This window comes from Pan troglodytes, chromosome 5, assembly GCF_028858775.2.
Source record: "Pan troglodytes isolate AG18354 chromosome 5, NHGRI_mPanTro3-v2.0_pri, whole genome shotgun sequence".
Taxonomy (NCBI): Eukaryota; Metazoa; Chordata; class Mammalia; order Primates; family Hominidae; genus Pan; species Pan troglodytes.
In genome coordinates, this window is record NC_072403.2 from 33,320,739 (window position 1) to 33,343,048 (window position 22,310).

Consider the following 22,310-nt stretch of genomic DNA (forward strand, 5'->3'; position numbering starts at 1 on the left):
GCTTCTGCACAGCAAAAAATTCAACCAACAGAGCAAAGGGACAACCTGTAGAATGGAAGAAAATATTTGCAAACTATTTATCCAACAAAGGATTAGCATCCAGAATATACAAGGAACTCATATAAGAGCAAAAGAAAAACCACAAAACAATAATCTTATTAAAAAGTAGACAAAGTATCTGAGTAGACATGTCTCAAAAGAAGACGTGCAAATGTGCAGTAGGTATATGAAACAGTGCTCAACATCATTCATTATCAGGGAAATGCAAATCAAAACCATGATGTAGTATCATCTCACCTCAGAATTGCTATTATAAAAAAAAATAACAAATGCTGGTGAGGATGCAGACCAAAGGGTACTCTTATACACTGTTGGTGGGAATATTAATTAGTACAGTCATTATGGACAATAGAATGGAAGTTTCTTAGAAAACTAAAATCAGAACTACCATATGATCCAGCAATCCCACTACTGGGCATTTATCCAAAGGAAAATCAATTAGTATATCAAAGGGATATCTGCACCCTATGTTTATTGCAGTACTACTCACAATAGTGAAGATATGGAATCAACAAGTGTCCATGAATGGATGAATAAAGAAAATGTGATATATATACATAAATGGAATACTATTCAGCCATAAAAAGAGTGACATTCTGACATTTGCAGCAATGTGAATAGAACTGGAGGTGTTTATGTTAAGTGAAGTAACCCAGGTAAGAAAGACAAATATTGCAAATTCTCATTCATATATGGGGGCTCAAAAGGCCAACCTCATAGAGGTAGAGTAGAGTAATAGTCACCAGAGGTTGGGAAGTGGTGAGGCAACGAAGAGAGGTTGGTCAGTGGCTACACACAGATAGAAGGCGTAAGTTCTAGTGTTTGATAGCACAATAGGGTGACTATAGTTAGCAATAACTTATTGTATATAGTCATGCACCACATAATAACTTTTCTATGAGTGATGGACCACATACATGATGGTGATCCCATAAGATTATTCTGGACCTGAAAAATACCTATTATCGAGTGACGTCTTGATGATCCCAAGTTTGTGTAGGCCTAGGCTAATGTATATGTTTGTGACTTAGTTTTTAACAAAAAAGTTTTAAAGGTTTTTTTTTATAAAGCTAAAAATAGGAAATAGTTTACAGAATAAGGATATATTTGTACAGTTATACCATGTGTTTGTGTTTTAAGCTAAGTGTTATTACGAGAGTCAAAAAATTAAAATGAGTTAAAAGTTAAAAAATTAAAAACTTTTAAGTTTATAAACTAAGTTTAGTTTACAGTAAGATAAGATCAATTTATTATTGAAGAAATTATAAAGTAAATTTAGTGTAGCCTAAGTATACAGTGTTTATAAAGTTTACAGTAGTGTACAGTAATGTCCTAGACCTTCACATTCACTCACCACTCATTCACTGACCCACACACAGCAACTTCCAGGTCTGCCAGTTCCATTCATGGTTAGTGTCCTATACAGGCGTACCATTTTTTATCTTTTATACTGTACTTTAGGTGTACCTTTTTAATATTTAGATACACAAATATCACTGTGTTACAATTGCCTACAGCATTCAGTACAGTAACATGCTGTACAGGTTTGTAGTCTAGGAACAATAATATCATATAGCTTAGCTTAGGTGTACAATAGGCTATTTCGTCTAGGTTTGTGTAAGTACATCCCATCATGTTTGCACATCCAAATCTATTTATCAATGATACATTTCTCAGAAAACATCCATGTCATTAAGTAACACCTAACTATATTTCAAAATAGCTAGAAAATTCAAAATGTTCCTAAGACAAAGTAATAAGTGTTTGAAGTGAATATCCTCAATATCCTGATTTGATTACATATTGTATGCATCAAAATATCACATGTACCTCATAAATACATATAATTATTAGCAGTAAATTTAATCTAAATAAATCATCATTGATAAGTCTGTATGGATATCCAAGACTGCTTCCTTAAAATACATTTCCAGAAATGAACATGCTAGGTTAACCAACGTAAATATTTCTAAGTCCCACGTTGCATATAGCCAAACTGCCTCCAGAAATATTGTACCAATAAATATGGGATTCATAACAGTATTAATATACTCAAACCCCACAACTGAATAGCATTTATTTTTAATTCTCTGAATTTGTTAAAACAAAAAGTGTATCTAATAGTTGTTCTAAACCACGATTTTCTGAAAACAAATTAGGCCAAATATTTTTTCACATTTTATTGGTCACTTTGCATTTCTTCAGTGTGAGATCTTTAACTCTTTCCTTTTGGGGTTTATTTCATTACATCTCTTTTCTATCATATATATGACAGAAAAGTTCTTTTTTCAAACTGTCATTTGATTTTTCAGTTTTTAAGGTATTTAGAAACATAAATTTTAGTGTTTTTTGGTAGAGATAGCTATCAATTATTTTTTGTGAATATTTCAGAAAGCTCCCACAATCCCAAGAGTGTTTAAGTATTTGTGTGTATATATTTACTTCTCTTATAATTTCAATTTTATATTTAATCTTTAACCATCTGGGAAATGTATTTGCTATAACAATTAGCTACTTCTCTGAAAATTTACTGAATTATCCAACCACTCCTCATTTAGAATTTCATATGCTAAATTATTTCATGTACTGAAAAAATTAGTGTTTTCTCTTGTGCTTTACTGATGTATCAATTGTTTTGCAGCTCCCCTGCCATGCTAACTCAGAATTATCATATTTTGGAAATATTTTGCGCACTCATCTCCCTTTTTTTCTTTCATACTAAAATTAGAATCATCTTAAATTTAGCTTACAAATATGGTTTTAACTGACAATTGTATTCACTCATCCCATAAAGGTGCATAATTCCTCATGTATGAAATCAGCCTTTTCTCATTATAAAAATTTCTAAATAATTTTTGTTGTCTTGCATATTTGTTATTAAACTCATTCCCATATTTCATATTTCTACAGCTATTGTGAATATTTTTTCTATTATGCTTTCAAATTATCAGTACTTATGTGTATACAGTACTACCAATTTTACACATATTCATTTTGTAGCTGTTCACAAAATCATATGAATGTGCCATGCATTATTCCAGTGAGAAAGTCTATGGAAGTAACAGGTTCTCAGAGGGACATATAAATTCACAAAAGCTTAAACACTACTGCTTTAACTGTAAGTTTTCTCAACAACTATCTAGCAGGTTCATCATTATTTATCCTTATGTGTAAACAGTTGTCCTGGACACCAAAACCAAATCCAAACTCAGTAAGTCTGCACTAAGCCACACACTGGATAAGTTCCATAACAAGTGGATTTTTCCTGTCCCTAGATGATCAATTGTAAATTACAGGCTTCTGAGCTAAATCTTCATATTTTCAGGCCATCGTCTCTGTAACCATAAGAAAAAGACAACAGACTTTTCTAGACATATTAGATCTCAAAATGTACTCTCATTTACATGGCCTTTACATATTTAGGTGTGGAAATAACAAATGCACTTTCCAATTTCACCCTTTCTAGATACTTGATTAAGTCATGTTTTCCAGCCCCTTCTCAGCTGGAACATGATGACTGCCATATTCAACTTAGTAGAGGTTTATATTGCAAGATTGGGCTTGAATGAAATCCAGGTAACTTAGCCTTTATCTATCAACAATTTGATTCTTTTTTTCTCAGTTTTTATCTAATACCATATTCTTAATCAAGAAAAGATCTCAAACCCCTAATGTAATAATTCATAGAACTTATACCACTTTATCTCTTAGTTTTCTTCAATATTTGTGACATGTATTTTAGAAAAGTAATGCAAGGGTAATAAACAGCTACATGACACGTGCTCTATATCTTTATTGACTCCTTAATAACTACTACAAGCTCACTTGTGAATCACACCTGATGTACAATAAATAAGTCACAATTCTGAACCACATCTATAGAAACTTGAATTCCTAGTAAATATAATAATTGAGGATCTTAAAGCTCAACAAGTCAGGCCTTCCAGTTTTTCAGATGAGGAAATTAAGGCCTAAAGATATGAAGTGACTTACCCCAAAGTAAAAGATCTAGTTAGTAATAGGAGCTGAGATTGAGATCCATGACTTTTAAAACCCAGAATCATGCTCTCTCCACTAAACCATGTGATCATTCTAAGTAGTCAACAGTTTTCACCATCCTCCTTCTGTTTCCCTGGGAAGGGTCTCCATATTAACCAAATTCTTAAGGCATTCAGAGAATCTCTCCAGTGTGAGGTTTTTACTGTTGTAAAAAAGAAGAGTTTTGTCTAATGGTTTCCCCACACTCAGTATGTATATTTGATTTCTCTTCACTATGAATTTTTTGGTGTTTTGTAGGATATGTGCTCTGGCTAAAGGCTTTCCCACATTCATTACATTCATAGGGTTTCTCTTCGGTATGCATTTTCTGATGTTTTTTAAGGTCTGTTCTCTGCCTAAAGGCTTTGCCACATTTACTGTATTCATAAGGTTTTTCTACAGTATGAATGACCTGACATTGAATAAGACCAGAGCAGTAACTAAAGGCCTTTCTACATTCATTACATTTATAGGATTTTTCACTAGTATGAGTTTTCTGGTGATTTTTGAGGTCTGTACTCCAACTGAAGGCTTTTCCACATTCAGTACATTCATACGGTTTTTCTCCAGTGTTGAGTTATCTGATGTTGAACAAGTGCTAACCAATCACTGAAGGCTTTTCCACAGTCAGTGCATTTACTGGTATGAAGGTACAGTCAGGGCTTCTTTCTGGTATGAATTCTCTTATGTTGAATTAGGGCTGAACAGAAACTGAAAGGTTTCCCACAGTCATTACATTCACAGGGCTTCTCTCCAGTGTGAGTTCTCTGAAAATGTCCTGAGCAGTCACTAAAAGCTTTTCCATATTCATTATATTTGTAGGGTTTTTCTCCAGTCTGAACCCTCATATGCTGTGTAAGGAATGAACTCAGGCTGAAAGTTTTCTCACATTCATTGCATTTATACTGTTTCTCTCCTGCGTGACTTCTCTGATGTTGAGTAAGGTATGTGCTTCTGCTAAAGGCTTTTCCACATTGCTTACATTCATAAGGCTCTTCTCCAGTGTGAGTTCTTTGATGCTGAATAAGGGCTGAACAATCACTAAAGGCATTCCCACATTCATTGCATTTGTATGGTTTCTCTCCAGTGTGCATTCTCTGATGTTGAATGAGGTCTGAACAGTAACTGAAAGTTTTCCCAATCATGATATTCATAGGGTTTCTCTGCAGTATGGACAATATGATGTTGAATAAGAGCTGAGTGATCATGGAAGGCTTTCTCACATTCATTACATTCATAGGGTTTTTCTCCTGTATACATTCTTTGATGTTGAGTAAGATGTGCACTCTGACTAAAGGACCTACCACATTCATTGCATTCATAAGGTTTCTCTCCAGTATGGATTCTCTGATGTAGAGTAAGATGTGTGTTCTGACTAAAAGCCTTTCCACATTCAAGACATGTATAGGGCTTCTCACCAGTGTGAATTCTTTGATGCTGAGTAAGGTATGTACTACGACTGAATGTCTTGCCACATTCAGTACCCTCATAAGGTTTCTCTCCACTGTGAATTCTCTGATGTTGATTAAGAACTAAGCAATAACTGAAGGCCTTCCCACACTCACTGCATTTGTAGGGCTTTTCTCCTGAAAGAGTTTTCTGATTATTTCTTAAGTGGGGACTCTGATTAAATCCCTTTCTACACTCAGTACATTTACAGGGTCTCTCTCCACAATGAGTTCTTTGATGCTGAACAAGAGTGATGTGGCCTCTGAAGGTTCTCCCACATTCACTATATTTACAAGGTTTTTTTTTTCCATCATACTTTCTTTGTATAATTAAATCTGAGTTTTGTTTGAGCATCTTTCAACATGTACCATATTTATGACAATTCTCTTTCATAGGATCTCTCTGTTCTGCAACAAGTATTGATCTTACAGTAAAATTTTTCACAAATTCATTAGATTCTATATCTCTTTTTCTGGTAGGAATTTTTGTGCAGGTAGCTATCTCTTGCCCTAGATTATTCTCCTTGTTTAGCTGCTGATTCTTAAACTGGCCTCTAGATTTCCAGATTTCTTCCGGTACAGACTTTCTCTTTGCAAGTTCTTCCATCTCTAATCTTTGAGATTAATCTTCTTTTGAAATGTCCTGCTGCTCTACTCTTGATGTCTTGGCCCCACATTCAAGCTTCCCATCTAAAAGACATAAAAATATGACTCTACTATGTGCCAAATGTTGGGAGAAAAGAAGCTGGTATATTAGGAATGGAATAATGAAATTGCAGATACTGAGAACATAAAATATTGGGACTATAAGATAGTAATCTAGGGAGGAGTGAGATGGAAATACTAGTGGTGTGAAAGTGTCTGATACAGAGCATAACGCAATCAATGGGAATGAAGCAAACATTCTGTCAGGTGAGAAGAATGATTAGGGAAAAAACTAAATGGCGAATATTAGAAAAGAGAAACAATGAGCAGGGATTAAGAAATGAAAACTGTTATCAGAAAGAAATGGTCTTTTAGAAATTATCCTATGAGAAAACTACTTACTCAGCATTGAAACTATTATCTTAAAAAATACTAAGAGCTTTTTATTTTCAATAAGCTTTTATATTAGATTTTTTAGTACTTGTACAAAGTAATAATTTTAGCTAATTATTCTTTGTCAGGTAACTGCTAATGTTATTGCTTTACACTTGATATAAAAAGAGCATAAACTCTAGGTTTAAGGACAAAGGAAAGGATGAAAAGGGAGAAATTTACTCTTTTGAAATGAAAAAATAATTATTAGGTCTTTCTAATGACAAATCTACATTATTTTTCACTTTCAGTCATGGATAAAGAGGCAAGTAACATAAAGCATAGGGAAAAAAGGATAGCTCTTCTTCATCAGCATGTTAAAAAGTAGTCCTTCACTCTGGATTTATTCTTCAGAGAGAGTTATTGTACTAATATGATGACTGAAAATTGTTTGTAAAGTCATGATTTATAATGGGTTTCATTGCAGGATGACTGGGAAGGGACCTGGCTGATTTATTAGAGGATGCCCAAATATTGGCACCTACAGTTCTTTTATCTTAGGCTGATTAGTTTCCCCAGAATGAATCACTTTAACCTTCTACCTGAAAGGGAGTAGGATGTAGAAGTCCAGTAGAAGGAAAAATTGAGGTGAGGGTCTCTCCATTCAATATGTAGATTTTTACTAAACCATCTGTTTTCAATGTGTCCCCTAGATTCTGGCATATATTACACATAAAAATTAATGATTTTATTAGCTGTACTCCTAACATTCAACACTCATTTCTCATTTTAACTCTAATTTATTTATCACACTGGTCTATAAAAAAAAGAAAAGCAAAAACAAAAACAATAACAACAAACAATACTTTATTATTGCTACTCCTGCACAAAAAGCCCTTTCTTCTTTCTTTTGCCCATCTAATTCTTGACACTACTTTGGACCGCCACTCAAATGACACTAGTCCCACAACATTCCTAACTCTCCAGTTTCCCTGATTTCCTACTACTTACTATTTTAACTTCTAATTTTAGCACTTAATAGCAGTGCTGTACATTGTTTATCTATTTTCTCCTGTCTGCACATGTTGTCTTCAAAGTTATCATTTCATGTCTTAGAAAAAAGGGAAAGAACTTTGATGAAGTTTTTGGTTTATAGCTAATATTAATTGAGTTTATGCTGGGCTGACTTACAAGATCAACATATCAAATCTTCCTAACAAGCCTATAAGTGAGATAATAGAATGTCAATTTCAAGGGAGGTTCAGAATGCTGAAGTTACTTGTCTAAGGTACACATAAGTCAAACTCCAGAGTCCAAACTCTTAGTCTCTACTGCTGCCCCAAGAAGCAGTCCAATATAGTAAAAAGATAATGGCTAGAGACTCAGAATATCCTGAGCTTAAATCCCAAGTCCTACTATGTGTGTGACATAAGGGGTAGGCTTCTTGTTTGGTGCCTTTTCAGTCCTACATACTGCTGACAATGTGATCTTTTTTGTTTTTTTGAGATGGAGTTTCGCTCTTGTTACCCAGGCTGGAGTCCAATGACATGATCTCAGCTCACTGCAACCTCCGCCTCCCGGGTTCAAGTGATTTTCCTGCCTCAGCCTCCCCAGTAGCTGAGATTACAGGCATGCACCACCACACCCGGCTAATTTTTTGTACTTTTAGTAGAGATGGGGTTTCTCTATGTTGGTCAAGCCAATATCCTATATTTGGAAAACTAAGTGTTTGATAGTGAATATCTACTTTTTAAATAATTATAGACATAAATACTAAGAGGAATATTCAACCTGTAAACTGAAATAACCACTATAGAGATGACATTTTATAGACCTCTAATATTAAGAGGCAGGAACAAAAACTATGAAAGGAACCCATGGAGTTCTTAGGAGATTAGATGAATCAGAGCTTTACACTGTCATGCACATCATGAAAAGATGATTTCATAAAAGACAGCGAACTGGATCAATTTTACCCACAAAGATAAAAGAGGGCTAAGAAGAGGTCCTCAGATTCTCAAAGAAAAGGAGTCATGTCCTTCATAAGTATATTTACAATACAGTGGTGAGAGACAAACACAAATTACAGGGTCAGAATTCAGGAAAGTAAAGTAAATCCTAGCAATCACTTTCCAAATCTGCATGGGTCACACCTTTTGTCATAAACAGGGAGGAGAAACAGTTGTTTCTGAACTCAGAAATGAACCTGATCCTTCAAATCCAAGCCAAATGCAGTAAAGTATGCAAATAATAATAAACACAATAGTGGCAATAATAACAGGAAAAGCAGCAACAGGTAACATTTACCAAGTCCTTATACTATATCAGGGCTTTTATGCCAACCACTTATTTTATTCTGTCTTTTACAAGAAATCCTGAAGAAACAGTTTTTTTTTAGGATTTTACAATATTTTATTTTTAGCCCTATTTATATGGCGAATGGCCTCAAAAGGTTTTTAAAACCCTAAGGGTTTTTAACGTAGCAAAGCCAGGACTTGGACTCAGGTCTCCTCTCCAAAACCCACATTCTGAGCCACCACATTACGCTTGCCATGACTATTAACAACTAAAGATGACAAAACACTGCATGAAAATATTCTAACGTGCAGAAAGAAAGTAACCTTTAACCTTTACCTAGCAAAACCAGGTTTCTATATTTTTCCAACATGTTTCTGTATATGGACTTCTGAACAGGGTCCATTTGCTTCCACTTCTCCCAGGTGATGTCCATAGCCACCTCTTCCAACATCTTTGGTAACTAAAAACCAAATATATTTGCATTAACACCAGAAGCAATTATACTGATTTGCATCCAAAGTAATAGATGAAGGTAACCAAATTGGGGGAAATGAAAGAAAGAGTATCAAGTTACATCACATATTTGTTGAGCACTCACTGTGTGTTACACATTATAATCTAATTTTCTTGGAACTATAAAATAAATTTGAGACATTATCCTTGCTTTTTATCTTAAAATTTTGGGCAAAAAAGATTTGTACGCCAGGCATGGTGGCTCACACCTGTAATCCCAGCACTTTGGGAGGCCAAGGTGGGCAGATCACTTGAGTCCAGCCTGGGCAAGGTGGTGAAACCCTGTCTCTACAAAAAATACAAAAAATTAGCCAGGCATGATGGCACACATGGGTGGTCTCAGCTACTCGGGAGGCTGAGGTAGGAGGATCACCTGGGCCCAGGATTTTGAGGCTGCAGTGAGTCTGGGGTGACAGAACGAGACCCTATCTCCAAAAAAAAAAAAAAAAAAAGAAAGAAAAAAGAAAAAAGATTTGTATGCATAAAGTAGGTAAATAATATAATAATATAAACCAATGACAAATAGTATAGTTAAAACAATAAGTGCTAACATTAAAGTAAAACAGCCTGAATAAGGAAAGGTTTCCTAGAGGAAATAGAACACAAGAAGGACTTCAAAAGAGATCATAAGCAGTCTTTTTTTTTGAGTCGGAGTCACTCTGTCACCCAGCCTGGAGTGCAATGCTGCAATCTTTGGCTCACTGCAACCTCCACCTCCCAGGTTCGAGCAATTCTCCTGCCTCAGCTTCCTGAGTAGCTAGGATTACAGGTGCCCACCACCATGCCCAGCTAATTTTTGTATTTTTAGTAGAGATGGGGTTTCACCATATTGGCCAGGCTGGCCTATTGGCTAGGCTGGTCTCAAACTCCTGACCTCAGGTGATCCACCCGCCTTGGCCTCCCAAAGTGCTGGGATTATAGGCCTGAGTCATTGCACCCGGCCCATAAGTAGTCTTTTTTAAACTTCTAGGGAGACCCATGAAGAGATCAAGAAATCTGTTTAGTGGGAAGTAAACCTTATTTAAGAGTGTAAACTCTAGAGCTAGACCTAGATTCAAATCCCAGGTTTACCACCTACCAACTATACAATCTTGGCCAGTTAAACTCTGTCTCATCTACAAAATGGGGACAATAACAAGTCCTACACCTCAGGCTTATTACAAGGATTAAACGAGTTAACGTAAAGCACTTAGAACAGAGCCAAGAATATAGAACGCACTATCTAAAAGTTAACATTACTTTTAGTGAAAGAGCAGAATGAATAACAAGAATGTTATTCATATTGAATGATATTATTTGCTATTCATATTGAATTACATTATTTGTCATTCGATAATAATGTTTTGACATGCTTGAGTGCCTGGTACATAGTATGGGTACAATAAGTCATAGATGAATACGTGACTCTTCATTAGTCTCTATTGGGGCAGAAACGTAGGATCTAAAATATGCTGCAAAGCCTTTTCTTTTAAACACAAACATTATTCGTGTAATGCAAAAGAATTTACAAAGTATCAGGTATTACATGTATTATATACTCAAATGCATCAATTATTATAAAGCAAATATAAGGTTTGTTAAAGGAAGATAGATTGACAAAGTATGTGAATTATCAAATTTTGAAAAACAGAGAAAAGTCTTTTCCTGGGAAGCATTCTTGAGTTTACAGAGTACAAAGTTGAATAGAGTCAAGTATTTATATTTAAAGTTGATCACTTTTATTATAAAAAAGCAAATTTTACAGTTATTGCAATGCCTACTGATTAGTTTTCTCCCTCAAAGCGTTTTTAGGATACTTTTGTTTTGAATAAGTGACCGAACTAATAAACATTTATTCATTCAACATGTATTTATCGAGCACTGTGCTAGGCACTGAAAATACAATGCTAAACAAAAATCAGAAATAGCACATGATTTCATAGAGCTGAGTGTCTAGTAAGTGATAACCAAACAATCACACACAAATATAAAATTGTAACTGTTACAAATGTCTTTTAAAAAAGAGTCACATGGCTGGGCACAGTGGCTCACGCCTGTAATCCTAGCAATTTGGGAAGCTGAGGTGGGCAGATCACCTGAGGTCAGGAGTTCAAGATCAGCCTGGTCAACATGGTGAAACCCCGTCTCTACTAAAAATACAAAAATTAGTCAGGCATAGTGGCGCGTGCCTGTAATCCCAGCTATCTGGGAGGCTGAGGCAGGAGAATTGCTCGAACCCGAGAGGCAGAGGCTGCAGTGAGCCGAGATCGCACCACTGCACTCCAGCCTGGGTGACAAAGTGATACTCTGTCTCAAAAAAAAGAGTCACATGATGTCATGAGAACCTTTAATAAGGGCATCTGACCTGGTCACTGTGTTAGTGGAGGTTCATATCAGAAGGCACTACTTGAACTCATTTCGGAAGGATGAATAGGCATTGCCTTGGTGACAAAAGTAAAGAAAACCACACCAAGCAGAGGAAATAGCAAGTGTGAAGGCACCATCATGACAGGGGGAATGGGGAGGAAGAGAGATTGAAAGAAGGCCAATGTGAATAGAGCAAAGAAGGTATACATGAAGAAAGGGGGAAGAACTGAGACTGAAAATTAGAGGTCAGCCACATGAGGCTCACAGGCCATGCAAAAAGTATGGCATATTTATCCTGACAGCATTAGGGAGCCATTTAAGAGTCGTAAGCAAAAAGGTGACAAAATCAAATTTAAGAGCTGCAAAAGACCCTTCTGGCAGTAGGTGGAGTAAGTAGAAGTAGAAGGGCCAGAATAGACATGGAAAAATATTTGTGTGGATGCTCCAGGAATCTAGGCAAGAAATGATAAGAACATGAATTAAAGATAAAGTGAGTAAAGATAGAAAGAAGTGATAGATTTGAAATATATTTTGGAAATAAATATGACAAGGTTTGATGGCAACCTGGATACACAGATGAAGGGAAAGGGACTATAAAGATGGATTTCTGGACTCTGGCTAGAGTGGCTAAATGGATGGAGTGCCACTGTGGATTTTGTTTGATTAATGCAGAAATAATTAAGAAAGTTCTGGATGAAGGGAAATCACACCAGATAGAAATTCTGATTCCCAAAAAGAAATAAAGAAATAAAGAGCATTTAGAAATCATTGGGCAAATTAAAATTTGTTTTTAAAAGTTTGCTTTTATCTTTATTTTTTTTTCTCTTTTTCTTTTTTGAGACAGGTTTTTCTCTGTCATCTTGGCTGGAGTGCAGTGGCACAATCTCGGCTCACTGCAACCTCTGACCCTGGGTTCAAGTGATCCTCCCACCTCAGCCACCCAAGTAGCTGGGACCACGGGCATGCACCAACAGGCCTAGGTATTTTTTTTTAAGTTTTAGTAGAGACAGGGTTTAACCATGTTGGCTAGGCTGGTCTTGAACTCCTGAGCTCAAGCGATGCACCTGTCTTGGTCTCCCAAAGTCCTGGGATTACAGACATGAGCCACCACGCCTGGCTGCTTTTGTCTTTATTTCTTTATAATATATATAACTATTTAAAATATATACATAACATTTTCTTGAACAACTTATAACATATGTAGATGTAACACACAGAACAACAAGCAGAACAAAAAGAACGAGGTGTCATAATTGAACACATATAGTTGCAAGGCTTCCACTTTTTGTGAAGTGACACATTAAATCTAAGAAAATTGTGAAGAAGTAACGATATATATTGTAATCCCTAGAGCAGCTACTAAAAATGTAGTTTAAAAGTCTGTAAGAAAATTTAAGATTTTTAAGAGAAAACCTTAAAATTCAGCCAGATGAAGATTAAAATTAATATAGCAAATTAAGTTTTCCACATAAGTGTTAGGGACTGCCAAGATTATCGAGGAGGCATTTTGAGGTTGGAGATCATAAACTTTTAATTGTTTTAAATCATTCAACATTTATTCAACACAAGTTTAATGAGTACTATATGCTAAATACTCTAGGCACGGTGATATAACAGTGAAAGAGACTAAAAAACAAAACAAAACAAAAAGAAAAGAAAAACTCTGCCTACATAGAGCATACTCCATAGTAAGAAAGACAAACAATACACTCGCTACATAAATACATTGTATATTATTTATTAGTCTGTTCTTGCATTGCTACAAAGAACTACCTAAGACCAGGTTAATTTATAAAGAAAATAAATTTAATTGACTCACCATTCCACAGGCTGTACAGGAAGCACACCTGGGGAGGCCTCAGGAAACTTACAATCATGGTGGAAGGTGAAGGGGAAGCAGGCATGCCTTACATGGCTGTAGAAGGAGGAAGAGAGAGAGAGAGGGCAGGTGCCACCCACTTTTAAACAACCAGATCTTGTGAGAACTCACTCACTATCAAAAGAACAGCAAGGTGGATATCTGCCCCCATGATCTATCACCTCCTACCAGGCCCCTCCTCCAACACTGGGGATTATAATTCAACATGAAAGTTGGTGGGGCGGGAACCCCACTCTTCCAGGAACAGCTGCAGCTGCCCAGCTGTGGCTGTGAACCTGGGCATCCCTGTGCTCTTGCGGGCCCTGGAAGCCCTGTCCTCCACAGGCTCCAAAGTGCCTGCTCCCACTGCTTGGCATCTCCCTGGTCCTGGCATCCACTCTGATTTTACAGCAAAGTTGAGGCTGAGCCTGGGTGCAGTCACGACCTGACCAGGTGTGCTCAGGGCAGCGCTGACATGCCAGCCCCTGCCACCTTTCCCCCCTCCAGACTTAGGGCACTGAAGAGCATGGGAAGGAGGCTGGAGCCGGGTTGAGGGTGGCTCAGTGTGGGCCTTCAGGCCCAGCACAAACAGCCTGGGCACCATGGAGGACATAATTGATGGTGACAGGAGGCATACAGGCTCCTGGGTGGAAAGGGGTGGGTCCCCTTTGAAGCCCCACCTTCCAGCCAGGGATGGCCTAAAACACGGGGGCTGGGCTGTCAGTTCTGGCTGCAATCCACAGCCTGGCCTTAAGTGAGAACTTCTGGTGCTTCTTCCAGCCACCCGTGGCCACCGTGGACCAATCAGCACGCACTTCCTCCCTTCTGAGCTCATAAAAACCTCAGACTCAGTCAGATTCAAACAGACATCGGGAGGACCTAACTGCGGAAACGAGCTACCCACTGCAGGTCTCCTCTCTGCTGACAGCTGGACACTCATGGATACAACCTGTCTGTGGAAAGAAGCCATCCACTTTGGGTCTCCTGAGAGCTGTTCTGTCACTCAATGAAGCTCCTCTCCACCTTGCTCACCCTCCAGTTGTCCACATACCTCATTCTTCCTGGACATGGACCAAGCATGGGCCAAAAACTTGGGACCTGCCAAATGGAAGGACTGAAAAAGCTGTAACACAAACAGGGTTGAAACACACCTCCCCATCTGCCACATTGCAGGCAATGAAAAGAGCTGTAGCCCTTAAGTGAGCCTAGATCTAGAGACTCCCTGAGCCAGCACTATGACACCCTCTTTGGGGCTCTGTGGCTCCTGGCATCTCCAAGCTTCCAGAAGTCATTGCTTTCCCCTTGTCCAGACATGGGTGCCCACAGTGGAAGTACTTCCATTGCATGCGGTATATCTGTTCCAGCTGCAGCCTTGCGCAGAGCTGCTTGCACCACCACAGCAGCCAGCATGCTTGGTTGTGCTCACTGGCCAGACCCCATGCTCACTTGCCCACACACCCCTTGCTGTGTGGCTCACCCTTGGCAGATGTGGGATCTGAGACAGTAGTGTGAGTTGAGCACAGCCTGCCAGGCTGAGTGGGTGGAATGAGCCCAGTGGTAAAACCAATACTCAATTACTCAGGCAGAAGGAGCTGCCGGCCATAGAGGCTTCTGGCTGGCGAAGCAATAACCCAAGGATCCTATGACATTTTCAACTTGTCTTATTACCTTAACATAATCTATTTACAATGCTAACTCACCCCAATTAGTATCCCACCTATGTCCCCTCCACAGCACACTGGTATCTCTTCCAAAGCACCTTATTCCTCTTAGATATTCTAGGTTCTCTTAACTGGAGTTACTTTTAATTCCTTTCTCTTTCATCCCCTAAATCTAAACCAAACCATTACTGTTCCTTACCAAAACAAGCTGTGTCATGGCATTTTTTTCCCCAAAGTTTCTAATAATTCACTATCAGCTCTACGACAAAGTCAAACCCCTAGTCCTACTTAGCACAGCAAATTTCACCCTTAAAATTTTCAATATATGGCTACTACCCATTGCCCATAGAAGACACGGTCTCTTCTACCTCTAAGTTTTGTCTTATATTTTCTTCCCTTAAAATCCCTCAGTTCTCCTTTGACCAAATTGCAACCATATCTCAGTGCACACCAAAATTCCACCCCTTCATAAAATCCTCCAAATCACACTCTCCTTCTCTGAACTCCTATGGGATGTTTTCTCTTTACTACTTAAAATGGATGTGTGTGTTTCCTTGAATTCTTCCTTAACTCCTTGGTTAGACAAGGCTGCTGAAGAACTGAATACCACAGACAATGCCTAATTGAGAGCCTACCTGCTATGCCAGTTACCAAATGCTGGTTACTAAATGCTATGCTAGTTACCAGAAACAAACAAACAAACAAACAACAAAAACAAAAACATTATGGGAAGGCAGGTGGCAATAGACAACCAATCTTATAAAATTCATGATCAAAGAGAATAGGCCTTGGTTCCTAGAAAATAAAATATCTGGAATTCAAGTGACTGAATTGAAGTTTTTTTGGGCCCCAAACCACCAGAATGAAAGTAGAAAATATAAGATATTTCAGGAAATGAAAAGAAAATCCAGCTCACCCTGAATCTAGCCATCAAGGGCCTAGCAGTCATTCTCTCTTCTTCTGGGCTCTTCTCTTGAAGAAGGGCAGAGTCTTGAGACAGTGGCTCTGAGGGAAGAGAGAGGAGCTATGAAGAAGTCAGCTTGTGTCTATAGCAACCACTTGATATTCTAGAACTACACTCTCCAATATGGTAGCCATTCCCCACATGTAGCTATTTAAATTAAAATTAAATAAAAGACTTAATTCTTCAATTGCAATAGTCACATTTCAGTGCTCAATAGCTAATGTGGTTAGTGGCTACTGTACCGAGCAATGTATACATCAAAAATATCCACAGAAGTTATATTGCATAGCACCGGTCTAGAAATCCACATATGTGGTATGTTTTTGAAGTCATACCAACTGAATCTTCAGCTCCAGGAAGTAAAGGCAACCAAACATTCCTTGCCACCTCATGACCACAGAAATGCCACAGGCATTGCATTCTCAATAGTTTGAATGTTTGCCTTCCCAAACCTCTTGTTGAAATTCAATTCCCAATGTTGGAGGTGGGCCTAATGGCAAGCTTTGGATCATGGCAGCGAATCCCTCATGAATGGCTTGGTATTGTCCCCCATAGTAAGGTTCTCACTCTATTAGTTCCTGCAAGAGTTGATTTATTTATTTATTTATTTATTTACTTTGGTTGAGGTGGAGTCTCGCTCTGTCGCCAGGTTGGAGTGCATTAGCACAATCTTGGCTCACTGCACCCTCCGCCTCCCGGGATAAAGCGATTCTCCTGCCTCAGCCTCCTGAGTAGCTGGGACTACAGGCACCCGCCACCACTCTCGGCTACTTTTTGTATTTTTAGTAGAGATGGGTTCCACCATGTTGGCCAGGATGGTCTCAATCTCTTGACCTTGTGATCCATCTGCCTCGGCCTCCCAAAGTGCTGGGATTACAGGTGTGAGCTACCGCGCCAGGCTAAAGCCGGTTGTTAAAAAGAGCCTGGTCCGTCTCTCCATTCTCGCTTTCTTCTTCTCTTGCCATGTAATCTCTGCACGTGCCAGCTCTCTTTCACCTTCCACCATGAATGGAAGCAACTTGAAGCCGTCACCAGAAGTAGATGCTGGAGCCATTCTTTTTATATAATCTACAGAACTATGAGCCAAATAAGCCTCTTTTCTTTCTAAATTAACCAACTTAGGTATTCCTTTACAGCAATAGAAGCAGTCTAAGACACCATCCATGGTTTAAGTAGGTTCCAGATAACAAGAGCAGTTATCTAGACTCTATCATAGCATTTACTACCTGTTTTGAAATTATCTTTTGGAGTATCTTTTGCCATCCCCACCCCTACACACGAATCAAGATTTTCCCATCTTTATATTCCTAACAACAAAACTGTGCCTGGCATATATATGTAAGTCTTGATATGTTTGATGAAATGAATAGACGAGGCTAAAATTCGTGTCAAACTCATAATTTAGATTTTAACATATTGAATTCTCACATTCATTGAGCTCTGTGATAAGGACTTTTATAGGCACTAGGGATGCAACAAGTACAAGACAGAATAAAGCCCCTATGAGAGGGCCAGCAAAAAAAAAAAAAAAAGCAAAACTAAACCAAACCATACAAGCATATATAAACTCAAGTAGTTACAAACATATCCCCCAAAAAGTAGAATAAAAGGATAAACAAGACCTTTATTTTAGATGGCATGGCCAGGGAAAACTTTTCTGAGAAGGAAACATTTTTATCAGATTTGTGTAAAAAGAGAGAGTAAGCCATAAAGATATCTCTGGGCAGACTGAGAAAACAGCAAGTGCAAAGTCTGCAAACAAAATCTTGAGGTTGGAATATCCTTGTCATGCTCTAAGAACAAGGAGGCCAACATAAGCTAATAGAGTGTAAAAATGAGGAATTTATCATTAAGTGCTATAAAATAATGCTGTCGCCCTTGGTTTTTTCGAGGATATAGGAGAAATTACTTGGCAAATCCTTTCAACATAGGACATACTGCCCTTATTATCAGAGGCAGTGTTGGTTAATGGAATAAACACTCCACTGGGATTGAAGAACCCTGAATTCTAATATCTGAGTTAGTAAAATGCTGTACAGCATTAAGCAAGTCACTAACTTCCTTGAATCTTTGTTTGTTCGGTAACAAAACAATAGGGATAAGAGTATCTGTTCCTTTTGTTTTACAGAACTTTGTAGGGAATAAGAAAGATGTAAGATTTTAAAAAGATCCTCTGAATTTAAACATTTGAAGGAAGAGGTTTAGGACACTGCTTCTCAAACTATGGTCCGTAGATCAGCAGCACCAGCATCACCCGGGAACTTGCCAGAAATGCAAATTGTTAGGCCCAACCTCAGACCTACTGAATCAAAAACTCTGGTGGTGAGTTTAGCAATGTGTTTAACAAATCCTCCAGGTGACTCTGATGCGTACTCAAGTTTAAGAAGCACGAGTTTATAAGAAAATGAAATTGTTAAAGCCAGCTCCTGAAAGACCTAAGCAATGGAGGATGTCCTCTTGGAGGTTTAGAATGTTACTGCTTGCAGCTGCCATGAGCTAGTTATTTTATTTTTATTTTTTATTTTTATTTAGTTATTTATTTTTTGAGACAGAGTCTCGCTCTGTCGCCCAGGATGGAGTGCAGTGACACAATCTCGGCTCACTGCAAGCTCCGTCTCCCGGGTTCACACCATTCTCCTGCCTCAGCCTCCCGAGTAGCTGGGACTACAGGCGCCCGCCACCATGTCCGGCTAATTTTTTTTTTTTTTTTTGGTATTTTTAGTAGAGACAGGGTTTCACCATGTTAGCCAGAATGGTCTCGATCTCCTGAACTCGTGATCTGCCTGCCTCGGCCTCCCAAAGTGCTGGGATTACAGGGGTGAGCCACCGCGCCTGGCCATGAGCTAGTTATTATATTGAATGTTTCACATAAACCAGAGGAACTCAGCAGACAGGACCTGGTCCTTGTATTGAGTGGAAGAAATAACTACTGGCATTTAATTTGTAGGAGTCAGGGATCCCAGATGTCCTTCAGCACAGGACAATCCCAAACAATTTTTTAATGTTTTGCAGGACATTCAGATGGGTAAAAATTCTATTGATAATTATCAGAGACTAGAACCTAACTCTTTTTTTACACACAACCACAGAGTCTTTTTCTTTTCTTTCTTTCTTTCTTTTTTTTTTTTTTTCAGTGCTAATATATGATGATTTTCTATAAGGAAAACTATGGTCTAAATCAAGGTACTTTGTTCTGAATTTTACTGAGATTCGATCATTTTATCAGCCTGAGTTGCAGTGTATTCTCTTTTATTTCTCCTTTATTGTAGAATTAGGGCATCATATGGCTTTAAAATAGGTAGGTTAAGCTTATTGCCAATTTAATGAATTTTATTTATGGATAGAAATGGGGGCATTACAAAATATTTGTTATACAAAGAGCCCGCTTGGTCTGAAAGAGTTGAAAACTATTGAGATATATTGGGTCGTTTAACCTCACAACAACCCACTATGAAAGTTAAATCCCCCAAAAAGGTTAAATAACTTGCCCAAGGTTACCACAGAGCCAATAAGTTTCAAAGCCAGGATTCAAATTCAGACCTGTTTGGATTCAAAATCCTGGCTCAAGAAAAATGTATGTTCACACAAAAACCCGTAGGTGAACATTTACAGCAGCATCATTCATAATTACTAAAATCTGGAAATGATACAAATGTCCTTCAAAAGGTGAGATTTTTTTAAAAACCTGATACATCTATATACAATATTATTTAGCAATAACAATATTATTCAGCAAAAAAGAAGAAAGTGACACAATAATGTGGCCACCTTAAAGGCTTCATACTGAGGGAGAGCAGCCAGTGTGAAAATGTACATACTGTATTATTCCACTTATATGACACTCTGGAAAACACAAAACTATAGAGATGGAGAACAATCAGTGGCTGCCAGGGTTAAGAGTGGGAAAAGAGTGTAAATATAAAGGGGTAGCACAAGGAAGTTTTCCGGAGTGAATGAAACAGCTCTGCATCCTGTGGTAGTAGTTACCGGAATCTAAACATGTTCTAGAACAGTATGCCCCCCCCATGCCAATTTTATGTATGATAATTTTAAAATTAACTAAACCAGGCTGTTTCCATTGTACTATGATAGATAAAAGGCTGGAGTGGAGAAAGGGGTACGTACATTTGAAGTGACCCAGAGAGGGGTTTTGGTCGTCTTCATACAGCCCCTACTACACAAGCGTGAAATTTCGCTTTCTTCCCACTTTCTCACACGAAAACTCGTGTGTGTGTGTGTGTGTGTTTTCCTCAGCCTTCAGGTGAGGAAAGGGAAAGCTCTCCTTTCTCAAATCAGGTCCCAGAACACACTCGCTCTTGAGCTGGTCTATTTCTTATCTCTCTTCAGGCAAAGTCGTATCCTCCACCTTACCTGCTCCAGCCGCTGTGACATCACGCAGGTTCCGTTCCCTGCACTACCGCTGGTTATGTTTCCTTAGTGACCCTAGGCCTCTTCCAGGAGAGTCCCTGGTCCCAGCCAGCGGGAGCGGCTTCTCCAGTTTGTGGCTCTCGGAGAGTTCGCCTCGTCCCTCCCTCTCAGATAACCACCTATTTCTGACCTCTGGAGGCCGGGCTGAGCCCGGAATTTTATGACCAGCGCCCGCTGGCCGTCGTCACCCTCTAATTTCTCGCAAAACTCCCGGGGACCCTTCTTAATGTCAGTAGCCACAGTCGCCGCCGCTCCTGCGCCTAGAAGCCTTCCACGACCCTCAACCCCACAGAGCCCCGAGCTGGCTCGGGTTCCCGCAGGATACACTGCCCGCCCAGTGGCCTGGAGGGCGCGTCCCGGGCTCCCCTACGCCTTTTGGAATCAGCGACAGACGCCGGTATAAAAGAGAGCCTCCACTCCCACCTCTCCAGGGCTCCCCACCCGCTCCTTCTGGCCGCTTTCTCCTGAAAGAGCAAGGCACCCCTAGAAGCTTCAGGCTCCTCCACAGGCGAGTGCCTACCCACCTATCAGGTAAGACGTGCAACTGACACTCAGCGCGCGGAGGAGCCCGCTGACAAAGGGTTTACCTGTCCGAAGAGAACTGCGCTTGCATGGCTCTGGCTGTGGGCCGGCTGGCTCTTGTCCGCAGACTACATTTCCCAGGGTTGTCTGCGGCTGGAGAGATTTAGGGTTTGGGGCGTGGCTAGCACAGGCCTGAAGTCCTAATTGGGAGGTGTAGGCATGGCGGCTGGAGAGTCTGATCTATGTGACACTTCCACTGTGACTAGGGTATAACGTGAATAATTTGTATGCAGTAAAGTTCCTCTGCATTACATCATTGACAGATCTCTAGTAAGCAAAGGACAGAAACAGGTTCTTATTATCTCTTTTATAACGCACAAACATTAAACCACTAATTAAAAATCACAGGGTCCCAGAAAAATCAGACACCTTTATTCTACAATAAAAATAGCCAATTAAGCACACACTGTATGTCAGGCTCTCTTCTAAGTACTTTACATGTTTTATCGCATTTGAGAAGGCAAAAATCAGCCCTACTATTAACCAGACTCAATGACACTGACAGGCTGCTGCAAAGTTAACATCAAGCAATATTTCTACCAAAATCATACTGTAGCAGCTATAAAGTGTCATAATTGTTAAAGGTGGAGGGAGTCCAGGTTCTCGGCGTCTTGAACAAAGAATTGAACAAATCACACAAAGCAAGGAAGGGACAAAGGGATTTATTGAAAGTGAAAGTACACTCCACAGTGTGGGAGGGGGCCGAGCATAGGAACTCAAAGACACCGTTACAGAATTTTTGGGAGTTTAAATACCCCCTAGAGGATTCAATTGGTTACTTCGGGTTCGCCCTATGTAAATGGAGAGGATGAAGTAAAGTTACAAAGTCATTTATGGTGTAAGCCCTATGGAGAAGATATTTCCTGCTATACCTGAAGTGTGAAACAGTTGTATGTTTCCTGCCTCCAGGCCCTATTTTCCTGCCTCAATAATCACTCTCTTTAAATGTTTATTGTTTCCTTATCAATGACATGCCCACCTTTGTCTTGCTACTCTCACTAAAAAAAGATAATCTTGTTTGCTGAAATCATAAGATTGTCAAGAATTTTGCTATTTGAAATGAATGAATTATTCATGAATTATTATTAACACATTAC

At 38.9% G+C, this 22,310-nt stretch overlaps 2 protein-coding genes across 5 annotated transcripts in view; one reads left to right on the forward strand and one right to left on the reverse strand.

Moving 5' to 3' along the window:
* Positions 1 to 3,836: 3,836 nt before the first annotated feature.
* LOC736280 (zinc finger protein 892-like) lies at positions 3,837 to 21,399 on the reverse strand. 4 transcript variants are annotated; one of them, XM_063812252.1, is made up of 5 exons: positions 21,219 to 21,399; positions 16,156 to 16,244; positions 13,540 to 13,635; positions 9,198 to 9,321; positions 3,837 to 6,236 (listed from the first exon to the last, which is right to left on the reverse strand). In XM_063812252.1, the coding sequence occupies exon 5, from the start codon at positions 5,586 to 5,588 to the stop codon at positions 4,755 to 4,757; it is 834 nt and encodes a 277-aa protein (XP_063668322.1). In that variant the 5' UTR covers positions 5,589 to 6,236; positions 9,198 to 9,321; positions 13,540 to 13,635; positions 16,156 to 16,244; positions 21,219 to 21,399; the 3' UTR covers positions 3,837 to 4,754. The 4 variants fall into 4 exon arrangements, with proteins under 4 accessions (XP_063668322.1, XP_063668324.1, XP_063668325.1 ...); XM_063812254.1 differs by lacking the exon at positions 21,219 to 21,399 and adding an exon at positions 20,575 to 20,672; XM_063812255.1 differs by lacking the exon at positions 21,219 to 21,399 and adding an exon at positions 20,575 to 20,672 and having other exon boundaries at positions 13,540 to 14,676.
* ZNF391 (zinc finger protein 391) overlaps positions 20,640 to 22,310 on the forward strand; it is a 29,384-nt gene continuing 27,713 nt past the window's right edge. The window contains exon 1 of the mRNA XM_054686646.2: positions 20,640 to 21,162. The gene's annotated coding sequence lies outside the window, so the exon portion shown is untranslated. The remainder of the gene's footprint in view (positions 21,163 to 22,310) is intronic.